Source organism: Myiozetetes cayanensis, unplaced genomic scaffold, assembly GCF_022539395.1.
Source record: "Myiozetetes cayanensis isolate MyiCay16 unplaced genomic scaffold, myiCay2020 scf475, whole genome shotgun sequence".
Classification (NCBI taxonomy): Eukaryota; Metazoa; Chordata; class Aves; order Passeriformes; family Tyrannidae; genus Myiozetetes; species Myiozetetes cayanensis.
The window spans coordinates 1-20,509 of record NW_026087715.1 but is presented as its reverse complement, the minus strand read 5'-3'; the positions used below and the strand labels follow the sequence as shown (position 1 = coordinate 20,509).

Sequence of the window (20,509 nt, the reverse complement as noted above, 5' to 3'; positions counted from 1 at the left end):
TCTTTGGGGGCTGAATCCTCCAGTTTGTGGGGACTGGATCCTGTTTTTGGATGGGATTTTGGGGCTGGATCCCGCTCTTTGGTGCTTTATGGGTCTAAATCCCGCTTTGGGGGTTTTTGGGTCTGAATCCCCTTTTTTTGGGTGTTTTTCGGTTTGAACCCCCGGTTTTGGTGGTGTTTATGAGGGGGCGTGGCCTTGGGGTGGGGGCGGGGTTTATGGGGAGGGGCGGGGTTTGAGCCTTGAAATGGGTCGGGGTGGGGTCGGGGTCTCAGAACCCGCCGAGCTCTGGGACCAGCTGGGACCCCCAAAATCCAGACCCTCCCCCGCATGGTCACGCTGCTGCTGCTCCCCTCCTCCTCCTGCTGTGCCCCCCCGGTGAGGGGTCTTGGGGGATTTTGGGGCTCCTCGGGGAGTCTCTGGGGCTTGGAATTAGGGGGAGTTCCAGGAGGAGCATTTGGGATATTGGGAGTATTTTGGGGTCCCTGGGGAGTGAGTGCTGGGGGTGTTTTGGGTGCTGAGGGGTTCTGGGGTGTTTTTGGGTGCAGGAGGGTATTTTGGGGTTTCTGGGAGGGGTTCACTCCTGCCCCCCCAGGTCCGCCCCTCGGGGTCCTGGAGCTGCGGGTCCTTTCGGTGCGGGGGCCCGGGGGCCTGTGCGGGGGTGCCCCCCTCGTGCCGCCTCCTGTTCCGGGCTGTGCCTGCGCCCCCGGGAGGGGCTGCACCCTGGGGTCGCCCAGAGCCCCCGGGCCCCCCGAGCCCCGGAGCCCCCGGCTGCTTCGCCTGCCCATCGCCTTCCCTGGCCGGTGAGGATCCCCCCAGATTTAACACCCCTTCCCCAAAATGTGACACCCCCAAATCTGCTTCCCCCAACCCCGCCTCGCAGTCTCGGGACCCCCGAGGGCCCAGGACTCGACCCCCCTCCCCAAATTTTGCCCCCCGCCCAGGGCAGCGTCTCCTCGTGGTCGAGTCCTGGAGGCTCGAGGAGAACGAAGGGGGTGAGGGGGTCTTTGACGGGGAAGGAATTTGGGGGAACCCAGGGTCGTCCTGGGATTGGGGGAGGGGGTGGGGAGGGCAGGGCAAATGGGGTCTGGGAGGGGGGTACAAACTGCGGTCCCTGGGGGTAAATTGGGGTCAAGGGGGCAGTTTGGGAGTTGGGGGAAAGGGGGTCCTTGTTGGGGGAAATGGGACACAAAAGGGGTTTGGGGAGGGGAGGACAAGTGGAGGCTTTGGGGGTCATTGGGTCAGGGGAGGTTGACTGAGCTGGGAGGGTCTGGAGGGTCTTGGGGGGTCTGGGGTGTCCTGAGGGGTCTGGAGGTCCGGAGCGACGAGCCCCCAGGCCCCCTGCGCCTCGTGGGTCGGGCGGTGTCGCGGCCGCGCCTGAGGCCGGGGGCCCTGGCGGGGGTTTTGGGGCTGCGCTTGGGACCCGCCTGCGCTGCCGCCCTCCCCCACCCCGCGGCCCCCTGCGCCCCCCTCTGCCCCCTGACGCTGCTGGAGCCGCTGCTGCGATCCCCGTGAGTAACCCCCTCCAAAAAGGGGATACCCAGGGTGCCCCACACCCCCTGTGGGGTTTGTGGGGTCCCCTGATGCCCTCCTTCCTCCTCTCCACTCAGGGGGGTGTCGGGGGGTCTGTGCCCCCCCCAGCGGCTGCAACAAGGGGGGTGTCTGCTCGGTGAGTGGGACCCCCCCCATCCACCCTGGGACACCCCCAGGACCCCCAAATCCACCTTGGGACCCCCCCAGGAATCCCCGGGACCGTCGGGGACACCCCCCCCATCCACCCTGGCCCCCTCCTCCCCAATTAATGGCGCTGCCCCCACAGGGGTCCCGGGGCGGCTGCGCGACCCCCGCCCCGGGGGGGGCACCAGTGGCACCAGTGACACCAGTAACGGAGGTGGCGGCGGCACCGGGGGCGGCCCTGGAGGCTCTGGGAGTCCCGGGGGTCCTGGGGGCGGCCCTGGACCCCCCTCCCGCGGCACCAGTGGCACCAGTGGCACCAGTGGCGGCGCTGGGAACGGCGGCAGCGGCACTGGGGGGGGTCCCAGGGGTCCCGGCGGCGGCTTTGGTGGCCCCGGGGGGGGTCCCCGGGACCCCTGAAGCCCCAGTGCCACCGGTCCCGTCCTCGCTCCCAGGGGTCCCAGACCCTCTGCCGGGGGTCCCAGACTCAGTCCCGGTGGTATCAGATCGTCTCCTGGGGGTCCCGGCAGTCCCAAATTCCTTCCTGGGGGCCCCAGATCATCCCCCGAGGGTCTCAGACTCCCTCCCGGGGGTCCAGGATCCCTTCCCAGGAGTCCTGGACCCTCTCCCGGGGGTCTCGTTCCCCCTCCCGGAGGTGCCCCCCTCCCCCTGTGCCCTCGGGCCCTGTTTCAACGGCGGTGCCTGTGCCCCCTCCCCGCCCGGGACACCCCCCGGGACCCCCCCCGAGACCCCCGGCTACAGCTGCCGCTGCCCCCCCGGCTTCAGGGGCTTCAACTGCGAGCGCCGGGCGGACCGGTGCGACCCCCAGTACTGCCTGAACGGTGAGACCCCCCCCCGAACCCCCTGGGACCACCTGAACGTGGGGTGACCCTTCTAAACACCCCTTTTCCCCTCCCCGCCTTTCCCTCTCCTTTCCACCCTTTTCCCCCTTTCTCTCACCAAATCCCCCCATATTCCCCCTATATCCTTCTACTTCCCCATACCCCCTCTATCCCCTATATCCTCCCCAATCCTCTCATTTACCCCCTGTATCCCCTTTTCCCTCATATCCCCTTTTTCCCCCCATATCCCTTTTTTCCCCCATATCCCCTTTTCTCTTTCCCCATATCCCCTTTTCCCCCCATATCCCTTTTTTTCCCCCATATCCCCCTTTTTCCCTCCCCATATCCCCCTTTTCCCCCCATATCCCCCTTTCTCCCCCCATATCCCCTTTCTTCCCCCCCATATCCCTTTCCCCCACATCCCTCATTTCCCCCATCCCCTTTCCCCCCATATCCCCTCTTTCCCCCAAGGCGGTCAGTGCCGGGACTCGCAGGGTCTGGCCCCGCTGTGCCGCTGCCCGCCGGGCTTTTCGGGGCGCCGGTGCCAGCACAACGCGGACGACTGCTCGCCCAACCCCTGCGCGCACGGGGGGACGTGCCAGGACGGCCCCAACTCCTTCACCTGCTCCTGCACCCTGGGCTTCGGGGGTCCCCGCTGCCGCCGCCGCTCGGGGGGCTGCGCCCCCAACCCCTGCGCCCACGGGGGCACCTGCTACACCCACTTCTCGGGCCCCGTCTGCTCCTGCCCCCCCGGCTTCATGGGCGTGCTCTGCGAGGAGGAGGTGGGGCGCCCTGGGACCCCCTGGCCCGGCAGGGACCCCCGCCCCTCGCGCTCTGCGCCCTCCCCTGGTGCTGCTGGGGCCGGGCGTGGGGCTGGCGGTGGCCAGGAGGAGGCGGGGGCGGGCAGGTGAGGCTTTTGGGGGCTCCGGGTGGGTTTGGGGGCAGGCAGGAGAGATTCGAGCGGACTTTGGGGGCTGGGGGCAGGTGAGGCTTGGGGGCTCCGGGTGGGTTTGGGGGTGGGCAGGTGAGATTCGAGCGGACTTTGGGGTGCTGGGGGCAGGTGAGGCTTGGGGGCTCCGGGTGGGTTTGGGGGCGGGCAGGTGAGATTCGAGCGGACTTTGGGGTGCTGGGGGTCCCACTGGTCTTGCTGGGGGGCAGGTGAGGTTCGGGGGCTCAGAGGGTTTGGGGGTCTCCAGGATGGTGATGGGGGGTTGTCTGGGGTGGTTTGGGGGTCTCAGTGGGGCTTTATGGGTGTGGGTGGGGTCTCCTTGGGGGTTATGGGATGGGACTTGGGCGGTTTTGGGGTCTCTGAGGGTTTCTGGGGGCCTCACTGGGGGTTTTGGCAGCAGGACCATGGGGGACACGGGGGGGACGCCCCGGCTGAGCCCCCCCGGGACGGAGCGACGGCCCCAACGCGCCTCGGCCACGCGGGTGAGACCCTGGGGCCCCCAAACCCCCCTCCGAGACCCCCATTCCCCCACAATCCCCTTCCTTTAACCCTTCCTTTGGCTCCCCCCCAGGTGTGACGCCCCCCCAGGGATGGACCCACCCAGGACTCCCCCACAGACCCCCCCAGTGGATCCCACGGGGTCTGGGGGGCAAGGGAAGACCCCGATCCCAGGGAATCCCAGATCCCAGTGGATCCCAGTGGATCCTGGAGGGACCACATCCCAGTGGACCCTCCAAGCCACAGCGAGGGGGAAAACCAACCCCAATCCGAGCCCCCCCCGGCAATAAACGGGTGGGTTTGGGTGTTTTTGTTCTTTCATTGGAGGGTTCGGGGGCGTCCCTGCCCCCCGCACGCCGGGGGTCCAGTGGGGTCTCAGAGCTGCAGGAACTCGGCCACGAAGAGCAGCAGGATCTTGGCCAGGTCCTGCACCGTGGGGGGGTCCAGGTTGGCCTCGGTGTCCCCCGGGGTGTGCCAGACCCCCGGGAAGGGGGTGGGGATCAGGTGGAGAACCGGGACCCCTGGGGGCAGAAAACACGGGGGGTCAGAACAGGGAACCCCCGGGGATGGGGGACAGGGGTGGGAAATGGGCACGGGGGTCCCAGAGGGGGTCACTGACCCCGCCGCAGGAACGGGACGTGATCGTCCTCCACGGGCCCCGGGGGCTGAGCCGGAAGAATGGGGGTCCGGGGGCCGCGTGGAGCAGCCCCAGGCGACGCAGCCGCTGCTCTGGGGGACAGTGGGGACACGGGGAGGGACACGGGGAGGGACACCTCCACGTCCCGCCCAGCACTGTCCCCTCCCTTGTCCCCACCCCTGTCCCTGTGTCCCGTCCATGTCCCCCCATCCCTGCTCTGTCCCTCTGTGTCCCTCCCTGTCCCCCCATGTCCCCCCAGTCCCTCAATGCCCCACCATGTCCCCTCATCCCCGCTCTGTCCCTCTGTGTCCTCCTTGTCCCTGTGCCCCCCGTCCCCCAATTCCCCCCATGTCCCTCCCATCCCTGTCCCCTCCGTTTGGCCCCATCCCTTCTCTTGTCCCCATCCCTGTCCCCCCGTGTCCCCCATATCCCCCCATGTCCCCCTGTCCCCCATTGTCCCCATTTCCCCCCATGTTCCCCTCTGGTGTCCCCCCCCAGCCCCACCGATGCTGACGAGCTGCAGGAACCAGTGGTGGGTCTGGGGGAAGTGGCTGTGGATGGAGGGGTGGGGGGCTCCCAGCAGGTCCAGTAACACCAGCAGGCTCTGGGGACAGGCAGGGGGGACATGGGGACAGTGACATGGCCATGAGGACAGGGCCATGGGGACAGGGACAGCGTGTCCCCCGGTGTCCCACTGACCATGGCAGTGACCCCTGACCCCCCTGACCCCTGTGTCCCCCCGTGTCCCACTGACCATGGCAGTGATCTCTGTCCCTCCTGGCCCGTGTCCCCTCCCCTCCATCCTCTGGGCCAGGTGCCGGGCTCCGTACAGGGAGTCGGAGTCGCTCCATTCCCCGAACGCCTCCTCCCCGTCCAGGAACAGGAGCTGCAGCGTCACTGGCGCCTCCTGGGGACCCCAAAACGGCCTCAGGGAACCCAGAATGTCCTCAGGGAACCCAAAACGTCCCACGGGTCCCTAAAGTGTCCTCAAGGGACCCGGTGTCCTCAAGGGACCGAAGGGGCCACCCCAGCCCCCCAGTCCCAATGCTCCCAGGACCCCTCACCTTGTCCTTTTCCCCCCCAGCAGGGGGTCCAGGACCCCCAGGTGCCCCTCAGGACCCCCCAGGACCCCTCACCTTGTCCTTGGCTCCCCCCAGGAGGGGGTCCAGGGCTGCTGCCACCTCGAGCAGGAGGGCGCAGGGCACGGCCGCGTCCGTGGCCCCCACGAAGGGGCCCCCAGGGACCACCTTGGTGTCGTAGTGACAGGCCAGGACCAGCCTTTTCGGGGCCCTGGGGGCCACCGTGGCCACCACGTTGGAGAAGGTGACCCTGCCCCGGGGTGTGGGGGCGGAGAACGTGTCCAGCTCCACGTGCCACCCGGCCCCCAGGGACCCCAGCTGGGCCACGATGTGCTGGGGGGACACAGAGACCCCCGTCAGGCACCTCAGGGGGGCTGGGGGCGTTTAGGGGGGTCTGCTGAGGGGGACTGGGATCCCTATCAGGGATGGCACCTGAGGGGGCACCTGAGGGCACTCAGGGGGGTCTGGAGGGAGTTTAGGGGGGTCTGGGGGGACATGGTGGGGGGTCTGTCAGATACCTGAGGGGGATCTGGGGGGTTTTGGAGTGTCTGGGGGACTCAGGGACCCCTGTCAGGGTGGGGGGACAACTGAGGTGGGTCTGGGGGCTTTGGGGAGTCTGGGTGAGGAGTTAAGGGAGGTCGGGGAGAGGGACCCCCATCACGACTCAGGGGTCCTGGGAGGCGGGGCTCTTACCTGCCTGGCGGCGCGGCTGCCGGGCCCCCCCGGGACCCTCTCCCTTAGGAGGGGCCGCAGGAAGGTCCCCCAGAGCCGGGGGGGGTCCAGGCGGGCCAGGAGCGTCCGCAGCTCCTGCTCCGAGGGGGGGCCGGGGGGGACCGCCTGATGCTGGAGTAGCGGGGGGAACCATCAGCACCACAGGGGTCCCCACGGGGGTCCCGTTAAACCCCCCCGACTCACCGGGACGGGTTTCTGGGCGGGCCAAGCGATGAACAGGAAGGAGGCGGTGGCCAAGAACAACAAGAGCAGCAGCGGCAGCAGCGGCCGCGCCGCGCGGGGGAGGCTCGGCAGGAGCCCCAGGAGCGGCCCCGGCACTGGGAGCGGCCCCGAGCGCGACCCCCGGGCCGGGACAGACCCCGGGAGCGGCCCCGGGCCGGGACCGGGACTCGAACCCGCGGCCCGGGGGCGGCGGGACCCGGAGGGGACCTGGCGCATGGCGGGGGCGGGGCCTCAGCAGGGGCGGGGCCTCAGCAGGGGCGGGGCCTCGGCGGGAAACGGCGGGGCCGGAGGGAGGCCCGAGCGGAGGGGCGGGGCTTGATGCGCAGGCCACGCCCACAGGCGGTGGCGGGAAGGAGGGACCGGGACGGACACGGGGACAACGGGACAGACACGGGGACACGGGGAGAACGGGGGGGCCAAAACGGACACGGGGACAACGGGACAGACACGGGGACAACGGGACAGACAGGGGGACACGGGGAGAACGGGGGGGCCAAAACGGACACGGGGATAACGGGACAGACACGGGGACAATGGGACACACAGGGGGACACGGGGAGAACGAAACGGACACGGGGACAACAGGACAGACACGGGGACAACAGGACAGACACGGGGAGAACGGGGGGACCGAAATGGACACGGGGACAACGGGACAGACACGGGGACAACGGGACAGACACGGGAACACGGGGAGAACGCAACGGACACGGGGACAACAGGACAGACACGGGGAGAACGGGGGAACCGAAACGGACACGGGGACAACGGGACAGACATGGGGTCACGGGGAGAACGAAACGGACATGGGGACAATGGGACACGGCGTGTGGGGGGACACGGGACAGACATGGAGACATTGGGGCAGACACCAGGACAACGAAGGGGGTGTGGGGGGACCCAGGACAGACCCACCAGCCCAGCTGGGGTCATCACTGCGAGGTTGTCACCATTGTCCTCCGAGGAGCCACCCCCCCTCTTTGGGGCCACCAGCCCACTGGGGTCATGACCTTTGGGCTGACCTCACTGTGGGGACACTCCCCTCACTGGGGACAATGTCCTCCAGAGGGCCACCAGCCCACTGGGGCCATCACCACTGGGTTGTCCCCACTGTCCTCGTTGGGGACACACCCTCATGGGGACACTGTCCTCCCTGGGGCTACCAGCCCACCAGGGTCATTGCCATTGAGTTGTCCCCTTCCTCCTCTGTGGGGACGCCCCCCTCCCCTCCCCTCTACCCCTCCCCTTCTACACCTCCACATTTTCACCGTTTTTTCCTTTTTCTTTTTTTCCTCCTCAGCCCTTCCTGGTGGTCACCACACCAGACCACCACGTCCCCCTGGCCCCCACCCCACCCCACCCCACGCCCCCCAGCCGTCCATCCGCGTGTCCATCCGTCCGTCCGTCCGTCCTTCACCTGCCCTCCTCCCTCCTGCCCGCGGGGTGCACCCAGTTGTTGTCGTGGAGCCCCGTCCGGCACCCCGGCGCGTCGCGGTCGGGCCGGCGGCAGCACATCCAGTAGGAGCGGCCGTAGGGCAGGTCGTGGTGGTAGGGCTTGGGGTGCCAGCGGCACAGCGACACGTCCCCGCGCTCGTAGCGCTTCTTGCACTGCTTGCAGGGGTCGTCCCGGTACAGGGGGTCCCGGTTCCACCGCGAGTCCGTGGCCTGCACGCCGAAGGTCTCGATGATGGACTTGAAGTAGTGGCAGGAGCACTTGAGGGCGGCGAGCGCCTGGGTGGGCAGGTAGCTGAAGATCTTCACCATGACGTGCTCGGGCAGCAGCAGCATGTACTGCCGCGGCTCCAGCAGCCGCTGGATCTTGAAGCGGATCTCCAGGAAGTCGTGGGACACGTGGCGGTACAGCCGGCACAGCGCGGGGTCCCCGCCGGGCTCGGCGCCCGGGGCGGCGCCGCTGGGCGGCTCCTCGGGGCCGGGCAGCAGGAACAGCTTGCCCGGCGGCGGCGGCTCGTCCGGCAGCCGCACGGTCTCCTCCGTCACCTGCTTGGCGCTGTCCTTGCCGAAGAACACGCACTGGTCCACCACGCCCGTCACCACCACGTCCACGTGGAAGCCCGAGGCGCAGTCGCGCGCCGGCACCGTCCCCTCCGCGCCGCCGCCCTCGCCGGGCTCCGGGGCCACGGCTCCTCGCAGCGACGCCTCGTCACCGCCACCACCGTCTCCGGCGCCGTCCCCGCCGGCTTTGGCGCCCGCGGCCGCCAGGAGCAGCCCCACGCCGGCGCGGTTGGGGCTCACCAGCCGGTACAGGTCGCAGGTGATCTGGTCCTTGGCGCCGTGGTGCTCCGCCGCCGCCCCGGGGGCCGCCCCGGGGGCCGCCCCGGCGGCCTCGCGCCCGCTGGAGATGCGGAAGGCGATTCGCACCTCGCCCGGCGCCGCCGCGGTGTCGGCGCTGTTCGGGGGGCACTCGGACCCCCCGGCCCGGCACAGCCCGTTGGGCCGCGCCCCTGGCTGGTCCCGGTGGCGCTCCCGGCACTGCTGCTGCTGGGACTCGAACTGCGCCACGGCGGCCGCCACGCGCCGGCACTCGGGGCCTCCCGGCGCCTCCAGCAGCACCAGCGGGGCCGGGGCGGCACCGCCGCAGGGCCGGGGCAGGCTCTGCAGGGCCAGCGCCGCGCGCCGCTCCACCAGTGCCACCATCTCCGCCACCGACAGCAGGTCCTGCCCGTCCCCGGCGTCCCCGGCGCCCCCGGCGCTGTCCTCGGCGTCCCGGGGGGGGTCACCGGCGCCCCCCACGCGGGGGTCGTGGCAGCGCCGGCGCCGCTTGGCCTTGGAGCTGCCGCTGCCCCAGTTGCCCTTGACCTTCATGGTGCTGGCGCGGCCGCCGCCCGCGGTGCCGCCGGCGCCGCCGGTGCCGCACTGGTGGGCCACGAAAAACGCCACCTTCTCCTTGGTGTTGCCGGGCTTGATGACGTACCAGGTGTCCAGCAGCACCCGCCCGTCCTCGGGGCGCCGGGGCGCCGGGCTGGGCCTCGGCAGGGGGTCCGGGGGTGTTCTCGGAGGGCGGCCGCCCAGGGCGGGTTTTCGGGGCTCCGGCGGCGGTGGGAGGGGTGGGGGTCCAGACGGGGAGGGGGCGCATGGTTTGTTCTGGGAGAAGGTGCCGAAGGGCCGCGGGCACCAGAGCTGGAGCTGCGGGAACGCGTTGGGCTCCATCAGCCCCGCATGGCACCGACGGGGAGGGGGCACGGCCCGGGGAAGGGGCACTGCTGGGAGGGGGCGCTGCCGGTGAGGGGTCACGGTGACACCGACGGGGCCGCCCGGGCCTGTGGAGAGACAGCGGGGACAGTTATGGGGCCTTTGGGGTCACTTACAGGGCTTTGGGGGACACTTATGGGACTCCTAGGGACACTTATGGGGCCCTAAAAGGCCTATGGGGACATTCAGGGGACCCTGTGGGGACTCTCATGAGACCCCCAGACACCCCAGCAGGCTCTCTGGGGACACTTCTGTGACCCTTGGGGACAATTATAGAGAGCTTTTGGGGACACTTGACGAGGCTTTTGAGGACATTTCAGGGGACCCTTTGGGGTCACTTGTGGGAGTTTTGGGGTCACTCAGGAGGGTTTTGAGGTCACTTACAACAGTTTTGGGGTCACTTTGGGGTGGTCCTAAGCCCCGCCTCTTCACCCTCAAAGCCCCGCCCACACAGCTTAATCACCGCCCCTCCACCCTTGGTCCCGCCCCCCACGCCCCGCCCCTCCCCGCGCGCGCCCGGCCTGACCAATCAGCGCGCGCCGCTCGGGCCATGCCCATATATGGACGGCGGCGCCTCGGGGAGGGGCGTGGCCTGGACGGAGAAAGGGGTGTGGCCTCGCCGAAAAGGGGCGTGCTCCGAGCGCTCTGGCCCCGCCCCCCGCCGCCGTCCCGGCCCCGCGTGGGCCCGGGGGGGGTCCCGGGGGGCTCCCGGAGGGGTTCTAGGTGGGGCCTCCGCCCACGGCGGGGATCGCACGGTGTCACCCCCAACCGGGGAAAACCGCGAGGACACCCCCAGACCCACCCGGCGCCCCCGGTGCCTCACCGGGACCCCCGCCGGCCCTCGCCCCCCCCGCTCCTTTAGGCCCCGCGGCCGTTCCCGGGGTGCTGCCGCTCCCCGGGGCGTCCCCCGGAGCTTCCCCCGGTCCGGGCGGGCCCCCCCGGGCGGTGCCGCCGCCCCTCCCCCGCTCACCGGGCAGTGCCGGGCGCGGCCGCTCCGCCTCTCCCGCCGCTTCCGGGGTTGCCCCGCGCGCCTGCGCGCCCGCCTGCTTCCTAGCCGCGCACGCGCCGCGCGGCGCCCCACGGGAGTTGTAGTTCGCCCCCTGCCCCGGCGCGGGGCGTGATGGGGGTTGTAGTCCCGAGGGAAGGTTGGGGGGTTTTTTTTGGGGGGAGGCGCCCCCTGAGCCCCTTCAGGACCCTGCCCCTTAATCTCCCAATCCCCGCCAAGTGATTTCACAACACCCGGGAGTGTCACGTGAGGTCTTTTTATTTTTGGGGAACAAAGGTGGAGACCCCCGTGACCCCCCTCTCCCCCAAGGACTCAAAGGTGGGTTCCCCCCCCAGCACCCAAAAATGCCGCCCAGGTGCCCCCCCAGCACCCAGAGGTGCCCCCAAGGACCCAAAGTGCCCCCGAAAATGCCTCCCCAGGTGCCCCCCTTCCCCTCAGCAGCCACTCTCTGCCATCGGGCGCTGCCCCTGCCGGAGGACCCCTGCGGGGTGGGGGATTCCGGGGGCCCATTCGGCAGCGCTGCCACCCCGGCGCAGCTCCGCCTGCACCTGCGGGCGGCATGTCGCGATATAGCCCGGGGTGCTGCGACATAGCGCGAGATATCGCGGCATATCGCAGCATATCGCGGCGTATCGCGACCTGCGCCCCGTCCCACCCCCTCGTGTGGGGACGCACCTCCTTGTTGGTGAAGCAGTACAGGACACTGACCACCAGACCCTGCGGGGGGGCACGGGGACAATTTGGGGGGGGTCCCGGGACCCCCAATTCCCCCTCATCGCCCGCCCATTCCAGTCCCTCATTGCCCCCCATTTACCCCCCATTTCCTCCCCATTTCACCCCAATTGCCCCCCATTTCACCCCCCATTGCCCCCCATTTGCCCCCCCTTTGTGCCCCATTACCCCTAACAGACCCCGTTAACCTCCCCAGATGCTCCCATCACCTCCCATTATCCCCCAGACCCCATCGGACCCCCTGGCCCCCACCTGGGCCGAGGTGAGCAGCAGGTGCAGGCAGAGCCCCCATTACCCCCAGACCCCCTCGGACCCCCTGGACCCCCCACCTGGGCCGAGGTGAGCAGCAGGTGCAGGCAGAGCCCCCATTGCCCCCAGACCCCATCGGACCCCCTGGCCCCCACCTGGGCCGAGGTGAGCAGCAGGTGCAGGCAGAGCCCCCATTACCCCCAGACCCCCTCGGACCCCCTGGCCCCCACCTGGGCCGAGGTGAGCAGCAGGTGCAGGCAGAGCCTCGCCAGCCTCAGGCCGCCCCCCCCCTCGCCCTCCCCGGCCAGGGCAAAAACCACCTCGTGCACCCCCAGCAGTGGGATCAGCGTCAGCGTCGAGCGAGCCAGCCTGGGGGGACACGGGGAGGGGGCGTGGGGACACCCCCGGGACACCCCCGGCAATGGGGACACCCCCGGGGACACCCCTGGCAGTGGGGACACCCCCGGGGACACCCCCGGCAATGGGGACACCCCCGGGGACACCCCCGGGGGACACCCCCCGAGACGCGTGGGGACACCCACAGGGACACCCCCGGCAATGGGGACACCCCCGGCAATGGGGACACCCTCAGGGACACCCCTGGCAGTGGGGACACCCCCAGGACATCCCCGGCAATGGGGGTACCCCGGGGACACCGCCCGAGACGCGTGGGGACACTTCGGGGGACACGTGGGGATGCACGGGCGTCCCCATCTGTCCCGCGTGTCCCCTGTGTGCCCCCCACAATGTCCTCCCCCGTCCCAGATGGCCTCCCTTGTCCCCGGTGTCCCCCCCTGTCCCCACCTGAACCGGGTGTTCCCCCCTGTCCCCACCTGAACCGGGTGTTCCCCCCTGTTCCCACCTGAGCCGGGTGTCCCCCCTGTCCCCCCTGTCCCCACCTGAGCCGGGTGTCCCCCCTGTCCCCCCTTGTCCCCACCTGAGCCGGGTGTCCCCCCCTGTCCGCACCTGAGCCGGGTGTCCCCCCCTGTCCTCCCTGTCCCCACCTGAGCCAGGTGTCCCCCTGTCCCCCTGTCCCCACCTGAGCCGGGTGTCCCCCCGGGCCACCTGGTGTGCCCGGACTTTGGCCACGAGGATCCGGACGATGCGAACGAACACCACGAAATTCACCTGCAGGGACAGGTGAGGGGGGGCGGGAGGGGACAGGACACGCCGGGACACCTGCGGTGACACCCCCTCCGGACCCCCAGCAGGGGTGGGGACAATGTGGGGGACATATCACACCCCTCCCCCCTCCCCGATGTCACCCACAGCCACGGCCACCAGGATGGGACAGCGGATGAGCCACCAAACCTCCGGCTTCTCGTTCCGCTCCCAGCACCTGCACAGGTGGGCACAGGTGAGGGGACAGGAGAGGGGACAGGGGACAGGTGAGGGGGGACAGGTGGCCTCACCCCTCATTCTCGTACAGGTACCTCAGGACCACCCAGGGGACCACGAAGAGCACGGGGACACCTGGTCAGGGGGACAGGGTGACACGGTGACACCACGACACGGGTGCCGAGGTGTCGCGGGTGGCACGGGTGACGCGGTGAGGGGGGCCCCGGTGACACACCCCATCCGAGGAGGAGGAAGGCGGGCAGGCAGCGGCGCCCGGACGTGCTGAGCAGGAGCCGCAGCAGGAACAGCCCCTCGGCCGTGGCCCACGCGTAGTTCGCGCCCACGCAGTACTGGGCGAGGGTCTGCGCCACGCGGCACGCGGGGCTCGCCTGCGGGGACACCACTGTCACCTCCCCGGGCCGCGGGGACAGCCCTGTCCCCCCCACCCCCCGCCTGCGGGGACACGCGTGTCACCTCCCCAGGCCACCCCTGTCACCCCACCTCCCGCGGGGACACGCGTGTCACCTCCCCAGGCCACCACCGTCCCCCACCTCCCGCGGGGACACGCGTGTCACCTCCCCAGGCCACCCCCATCACCCCACCTCCCGCGGGGACACGCGTGTCACCTCCCCAGGCCATCCCCGTTCCCCCTCCCCCAGCGGGGACACGCGTGTCACCTCCCCAGGCCATCCCCGTCACCCCAGCCCCCCGCGGGGTCACGCGTGTCACCTCCCCAGGCCATCCCCTCCACCCCCCCGTGGGGACACGCGTGTCACCTCCCCAGGCCACCCCGTCACCCCCGGCCCATGGGGACACGCGTGTCACCTCCCAGGCCACCCCCGTCACCCCCGGCCCGCGGGGACACGCGTGTCACCTCCCCCAGGCCACCCCCGTCACTCCCCGCAGGGACACGCGTGTCACCTCCCCAGGCCACCCCGTCACCCCCCCCTGGCCCATGGGGACACGCGTGACACACCCCGTGGGTGCCCCCCCCTCGCCCGCGGGTCCCCACCTGCATCCCGAGCAGCTGCAGGGGGTGGCCGGGGCTGTGCCCGGGGGTGTCCCCGGGGGTGTCCCCGGGGCTGTCCCCGGGGCTGTCCCCGTGTCCCCGCGGCAGCAGCGCGTCCCTGGCCAGGATGGCGCCCGCGCGGAGCGCGAAGGACGCGAACAGGTTGGCGTGGATCAGGTTGCGGGTGCAGCGCAGGCGCCTGAGGGGAGGGCAGGGGGGGACAGTGCCTCGGGGGACACCCCCACGGGTGACACCGCCAGGGTGACAGCGCCCGGGGGTGACACACACACGGGTGTGGCGCTCCCAGGCGTGACCCGGCCCAGGTGGGCCAGCAGCACCCACAGGGGACGGCACACGCAGGTGTGACACCACCACACACCCCCCGTGTGTGCCAGGTGTGTCCCACGTGTGGCACAATCCCCAGGTGTGTCCCCAGGTGTGACACAGTCCCCAGGTGTGTCCCCAGGTGTGTTCCCAGGTGTGACACAGTCCCCAGGTGTGTCCCCAGGTGTGACACAGCCCCCAGGTGTGACACAGTCCCCAGGTGTGTCCCCAGGTGTGACACAGCCCCCAGGTGTGACACAGCCCCCAGGTGTGGCACAGCCTCCAGGTGTGTCCCAGGTGTGTCCCCAGGTGTGTCCCAGTCCCCAGGTGTGATACAGCCCCCAGATGTGACACAGCCCCCAGGTGACCCCCCCAGGTGTGTCCCCACCTGAGCAGCAGCAGCAGCAGCAGCGCCACCAGCAGGGCCACCAGGGACAGGGAATAACCCACCGTGTAGAGGAGCCGGAACTGCTCCAGGAGCCACACCTGGAGCTGGAGGGGACACGGGGGACATTGGGGACACGGGGGGGGGACACACACACGACATGTCACGGCACACGGCACACGGCGCAGCACGACACGGGGTGACACGCGTGTCACGGCACAGCGAGGCACGAGGCACCGCGGGGTGTCACACAGGGCACGGGGTGACACACACGGGGCACAGCGTGACACGGAACGTGGCTGCGTCCCCCCTCTGTCCCCTACTTTGCCCCCTTTCTCCCTCCCCTCAACTCCGTGCCCCCTTTCCCCCCCTTTTCCCCCCTTTTTCCCCCTGTTTCCCCACTTTCCCTCTCCCTCCCTCTCCCCCCCTTTCCCCTCTCTGTCCCCTTTTTGTCCCCCGTGTCCCCACTTTGTTCCCCCTCTCCTCCGTCTCATCCCTTAGCCCCTCCCCTTTCCCCCTCTCTCCCCATTTTCCCCATTTCCCCCTCCTCTCCCCTCTGTGACCCCCTGTGTCCCTGCTGTGTCCCCCTGTATCCCCCCTCTGTCCCCCTCTGTCCCCGTCGTGTCCCCGTTGTGTCCCCCTGCATCCCCCTCTGTCCCCCTCTGTCCCCGTTGTGTCCCCGCTGTGTTCCCCCTGTATCCCCCTCTGTTTCCCTGTGTCCCCGTGTCCCTGCTGTATCCCCCTGTGTCCCCACTGTCCCCCCGTGTCCCTGCTGTACCCCCTCTGTCCCCACTGTGTCCCCGTCCCTTTGTCCCCGCTGTATCCCTCCTGTGTCCCCGCTGTATCCCCCTCTGTCCCCGCTGTGTCCCCCTGTATCCCCCCTCTGTGTCCCTCTGTCCCCCTGTGTCCCCTCCGTGTCCCCCTCGTGTCCCCCGTGTCCCCGCTGTATCCCCCTCTGTCCCCGCTGTGTCCCCCCGCGTCCCCCTCTGTCCCAGCTGTATCCCCCTCTGTCCCCCCTGTCCCAGCTGTGTCCCCCGTGTCCCCCTCTGTCCCCGCTGTGTCCCCCTCTCTGTCCCCCTCTGTCCCCGCTGTGTCCCCCGCGTCCCCCGGACCGCACCTGCAGGGGCTGCTCCGGGGCCGTGTCCTCGCACTGGGAGTTGTCCTGCCAGGTCCTGCCGCTCTCGTCCGTCTCCCACCGCCCGTCGGGGCCGCAGCGCCGCGCGACCACCCCCCTGCACTGTGACAGCGCCGTCACCGCTGTCCCCGCGCCCCAGGGACCCCCGGAGCCCCCGGAGCCCCCCCGTTACCTCGGTGGTGCCAGGGCAGGTACCAGGGGCAGGGCACGGTCACGGTGCTGTTGGGGTCCCGTCCCCCAGCACGCGTACAGGTCGAAGCTGCGGTTGCAGACGGGCCCTGGGGGTCGCGGGGGGTCAGGGTGTCCCCGCAGTGTCCCCAGGTGTCCCCAGGGGTCCCGGCTCACCTGGGGAGGGCGGGGCCAGGCGCAGGTGCTGCTCGCAGGTGAGGCGGTACTGGTGCCACGCGTGGAGGGTGGCCCGGGCTGAGCGGTCCTGGGGACACGGGGATACTGGGGGACACGAGGGGACAGGGAGGGACACGGGGGGACAGGGAGGGGACAGGGAGGACAGGGAGGGGATGGGGGACAGAGGGACAGGAGGGGACACAGGGGGACAGGGAGGGGACACAGGGGGGACACGGGGGACAGAGGGGACACGGGGGACAGGGGGACACGGAGGGACACGGGGGACAGGGGGGACAAGGAGGGGACAGGGAGGGGACAGGGGGGGACAGGGAGGGACGGGAGGGGACACGGGGGACACGGGGGACAGGGAGGGGACAGGGAGGGGACAGGAGGGGACACCGGGGGACAGGGAGGGGACAGGAGGGGGACACGGGGGGACAGGGAGGGGACACAGGGGGGACAGGGAGGGGACAGGAGGGGACACTGGGGGACAGGGAGGGGACACGGGGGGACAGGAAGGGGACAGGGGGACAGGGAGGGGACACGGGGACAGGGGAGGGGACATGGGGGGGACAGGGAGGGGACAGGGAGGGGACAGGGAGGGGACACAGGGGACAGGAAGGGGATCAGGGGAGGGGACGGGGAGGGGACATGGGGGGACAGGGAGGGACGGGGGGACAGGGGAGACAAGGAGGGGACACGGGGGACAGGGGGACACGGGGGGACACGGGAGGGACAGGAGGGGACACGGGGGGACAGAGGAGGGGACACGGGGGACAGGGGGGGACACGGGGGGACAGGGAGGGGACACGGGGGACAGGGGAGGGGACGGGGGACACGGGGGGACAGGGGGACAGGGAGGGGGACAGGAGGGGACACGGGGGACAGGGAGGGTACACGGGGGACAGGGAGGGGACAAGGAGGGGACACGGGGGGGACACGGAGGCGACAGGGAGGGGACAGAGGGGACAGGGAGGGGACAGGGGGGGCAGGGAGGGGACAGAGGGGACAGGAGGGGACACGGGGGACAGGAGGGGACACGGGGGGACAGGGGGACAGAGAGGGACAGAGGGAAGGGGAGACAGCGGGAAAGAGGGGACAGAGAGGGACGGAGGGGACAGAGTCAGGGGAGGGGACAGGGAGGGGATGTTTGGGGTCCTGGGGGTCCCAGGTGCGGGAGGACCCCGCGGTGATGCTGGGGGTCGTGGGTGGGTCCTGGGAGGTCTCGGGGGCAGGTGACGACGGGGAGGCTGTGGGGACCCCAGGAAGTGGAGCGACCCCTGGGGTGGTTGGGGGGGATCTGGGGAGGGAGTCCCTCGAGGTGATGTTGGGGGACCCTGGGGTCTCGAGGTCAGGGAGGACCCCGGGGGTGGTGCTGGGGGTCCTGGGGTGGGGGGCTCCCGGGTGATATTGGGGGTCCGGTGGGGGTCTCACCTCCGGTCCCACGCAGGACGCGGCTCAGCAGGAAGGCGGCCCATGGCGGCTCCTGGGGGGTCCCGAGGGGGCCCTGGGGGGGTCCAGGGTGCAGGGGTTGTGCCGGTGGCCCCCGCCCCCGGTCCGCGCCGCCCCCTTGACGCGCTCGTTGCCGTGGAGCTCCCACGGGGAGTTGGGGATGGGGGCGGCACTGGGACCCCTCCCAGGCCCGCGGACACGCGTGGGTGCCCCTGGGGAGCTGCAGCTCTCCCTTCCCCCTCGCCCCTCGATGTCCCTCGTCCCTCGCAGCCCCCCAAAGTGCCTTCGTGGCCCCCCGCTGCTCCACGACCCCCCGCGACCCCCAGTGTCCTTTGTGTCCCCCGGTGTCCCTTGTCCCCCTCGTGTCCTGTGTCCCTCCCACGCGAGTCCCCCGACCCCCCAGGACTCCCCGTGATCACCCCTCGGCACCCCCCGTGTCCCTTGTCCCCCGTGTCCCTTGTTCCCCTCGTGTCCCGGGGCCCCCACGCGTGTTCCCTCCCCAGGACCCTCCTGCTCCCCGGTACCGGCTCCGCGCGTGGCTCCGGCAGCGGCTGTGGCAGCGCCGCCCACGGGAGGTGGGGGATTTGGGGGCTCGGGTGGGGGCTCGGGAGGAGCAACGTGACCCGCGGGTCGCGTGGAGCCCAACCCACGGCACGGGGAGGAGGGGGAATGGGAGGGGACCTCGAGGGGCGGGGGCGAGGGCAACCACGGGGGTCCTGAGTCACCCACGGGGGTCCTGAGTCACCCACGGGGGTCCTGAGTCACCCACGGGGGTCCTGAGTCACCCACCGGGGTCCCAGTGTCGCCCACGGGGGTCCTGAGTCACCCAGGGGGGTCCCAGTGTCACCCACGGGGGCTCCAGCGTCACCCACGGGGGTCCTGAGTCACCCACGGGGGTCCCAGTGTCACCCAGTTGTGTCCCACAGGTGTCCCCTGTTGTCCCCCAGTGTGTCCCACTGCCCCCCAGTGCTCCCAGTGTGTCCCACTGCGCCCCACTGTCCCCCATTACCCACCCTGTCCCCCAGTGTGTCCCACTGTCCCCCAGTGTTCCCAGTGTGTCCCAGTGCCTCCCAGTGTGTCCCACTGTCCCCCACTGCTCCCAGTGTGTCCCACTGTCCCCCAGTGTGTCCCACTGTCCCCCAGTGTTCCCAGTGTGTCCCACTGTCCCCCATTACCCTCACTGTCCCCCAGTGCTCCCCAGTGTGTCCCACTGTCCCCCAGTGTGTCCCACTGTCCCCCAGTGCTCCCCAGTGTGTCCCATTGCCCCCCAGTGCTCCCCAGTGTGTCCCACTGTCCCCCAGTGCTCCCAGTGTGTCCCACTGCGCCCCGCTGTCCCCCAGTGTGTCCCAGTGCTCCCAGTGTGTCCCAGTGCTCCCCAGTGTGTCCCATTGCCCCCCAGTGTGTCCCACTGTCCCCCAGTGCTCCCAGTGTGTCCCATTGCCCCCAGTGTCCCGCAGTGCCCCCAGTCACCCCAGTGTCCCCCTTGTCCCCCATCATCCCCAGGTGTCCCCAGTGTCCCATTGGCCCCAGGTGTATCCCAGTATGTCCCCTGTGTCCCCTCATGTCCCCTGCTGTCCCCCAGTGTCCCCAGTGTCCCCCAGTGTCCCCCAGTGTCCCCAGTGTCCCCCAGTGTCCCCCAGTGTCCCCAGTGTCCTCCCAGTGCCCCTGCTGTCCCCAGTGTCCCAGTGTCCCCCAGTGTCCCCAGTGTCCCCATGTCCCCAGTGTCCCCAGTGTCCCCAGTGTCCCCCAGTGTCCCCAGTGTCCCCAGTGTCCCCAGTGTCCCCAGTGTCCCCAGTGTCCCCCAGTGTCCCCAGTGTCCCCAGTGTCCCCCAGTGTCCCCAGTGTCCCCAGTGTCTCCCAGTGTCCCCCAGTGTCCCCAGTGTCCCCAGTGTCCCCAGTGTCCCCAGTGTCCCCAGTGTCCCCAGTGTCCCCCAGTGTCCCCAGTGTCCCCAGTGTCCCCAGTGTCCCCAGTGTCCCCAGTGTCCCCAGTGTCCCCAGTGTCCCCAGTGTCCCCAGTGTCCCAGTGTCCCCCAGTGTCCCAGTGTCCCCAGTGTCCCCAGTGTCCCCAGTGTCCCCAGTGTCCCCAGTGTCCCCAGTGTCCCCAGTGTCCCCAGTGTCCCCAGTGTCCCCCAGTGTCCCCAGTGTCCCCAGTGTCCCCAGTGTCCCCAGTGTCCCCAGTGTCACCCAGTTGTCCCCAGTGTCCCCAGTGTCCCAGTGATCCCAGTATCCCCAGTTGCAGTGCTCCCCAGTGTCACAGTGTCCCCAGTGTCCTCAGTGCTCCCAGTGTCACCCAGTTGTCCCAGTGCCCCATGTCAGTGTCCCCATGTGCCCATCTCCCAGTGTCACCCAGTGTCCCAGTGTCCCTTATGTCCCCAGTGTCCCCAGTGTCCCAGTGTCCCCCAGTGTCCCCAGTGTCCCCAGTGTCCCCAGTGTCCCCAGTGTCCCAGTGTCCCCAGTGTCCCCCAGTGTCCCCAGTGTCCCCAGTGTCGTCCCAGTGTCCCCAGTGTCCCAGTGTCACCCAAGTATGTCCTCATGTGCTCCCGCAGTGTCACCCAGTGTCCCCAGTGTCCCACCAGTGTCCCCAGTATCCCCAGTGTCCCCAGTGTACCCCAGTGTCTAGTATCCCCAGTTGTCCCAGTGTCCCCCAGTGTCATCCCCAGTGTCTCCCAGTGTCCCCAGTATCCCCAGTGTCCC

The 20,509-nt window shown here is 70.1% G+C and overlaps 4 protein-coding genes across 4 annotated transcripts; 1 reads left to right on the top strand and 3 right to left on the bottom strand.

The window, feature by feature from the left end:
* The first annotated feature begins 244 nt into the window (after nt 1-244).
* Nucleotides 245-3,675, top strand: DLL3 (delta like canonical Notch ligand 3). Its single transcript, XM_050331072.1, is given in 8 exon segments — nt 245-254; nt 593-800; nt 1,302-1,508; nt 1,639-1,666; nt 1,817-2,513; nt 2,985-3,307; nt 3,309-3,420; nt 3,614-3,675. Coding segments are annotated over 8 exon segments (1,647 nt in total).
* A 649-nt stretch (nt 3,676-4,324) lies between these two features.
* On the bottom strand, nt 4,325-6,962 carry QPCTL (glutaminyl-peptide cyclotransferase like). The gene is given in 8 exon segments (XM_050331067.1): nt 4,325-4,481; nt 4,580-4,624; nt 4,627-4,689; nt 5,102-5,201; nt 5,352-5,504; nt 5,734-6,009; nt 6,370-6,519; nt 6,592-6,962. Coding segments are annotated over 8 exon segments (1,188 nt in total). The 5' UTR covers nt 6,847-6,962; the 3' UTR covers nt 4,325-4,335.
* A 1,045-nt stretch (nt 6,963-8,007) lies between these two features.
* Nucleotides 8,008-10,838, bottom strand: FBXO46 (F-box protein 46). Its single transcript, XM_050331068.1, has 2 exons — nt 10,811-10,838; nt 8,008-9,908 (listed from the first exon to the last, which is right to left on the bottom strand). The coding sequence occupies exon 2, from the start codon at nt 9,796-9,798 to the stop codon at nt 8,044-8,046; it is 1,755 nt and encodes a 584-aa protein (XP_050187025.1). The 5' UTR covers nt 9,799-9,908; nt 10,811-10,838; the 3' UTR covers nt 8,008-8,043.
* LOC126648279 (gastric inhibitory polypeptide receptor-like) lies at nt 9,879-17,870 on the bottom strand (the record flags this gene model as incomplete). The annotated part of the gene is given in 16 exon segments (XM_050331065.1): nt 9,879-9,908; nt 11,318-11,376; nt 11,379-11,394; nt 11,522-11,563; nt 12,058-12,196; nt 12,867-12,955; nt 13,097-13,166; nt 13,240-13,300; nt 13,401-13,554; nt 14,178-14,373; nt 14,887-14,990; nt 16,001-16,120; nt 16,180-16,246; nt 16,248-16,296; nt 16,364-16,468; nt 17,798-17,870. Coding segments are annotated over 16 exon segments (1,374 nt in total), but the record flags the coding sequence as incomplete, so codon positions are not given.
* Between the last annotated feature and the right edge of the window lie 2,639 nt (nt 17,871-20,509).

Bases quoted from the DNA above. Each gene is read 5' to 3' on its own strand.
- FBXO46 (XM_050331068.1), bottom strand. From the start codon at position 9,798: ATGGAGCCCAACGCGTTCCCGCAGCTCCAGCTCTGGTGCCCGCGGCCC.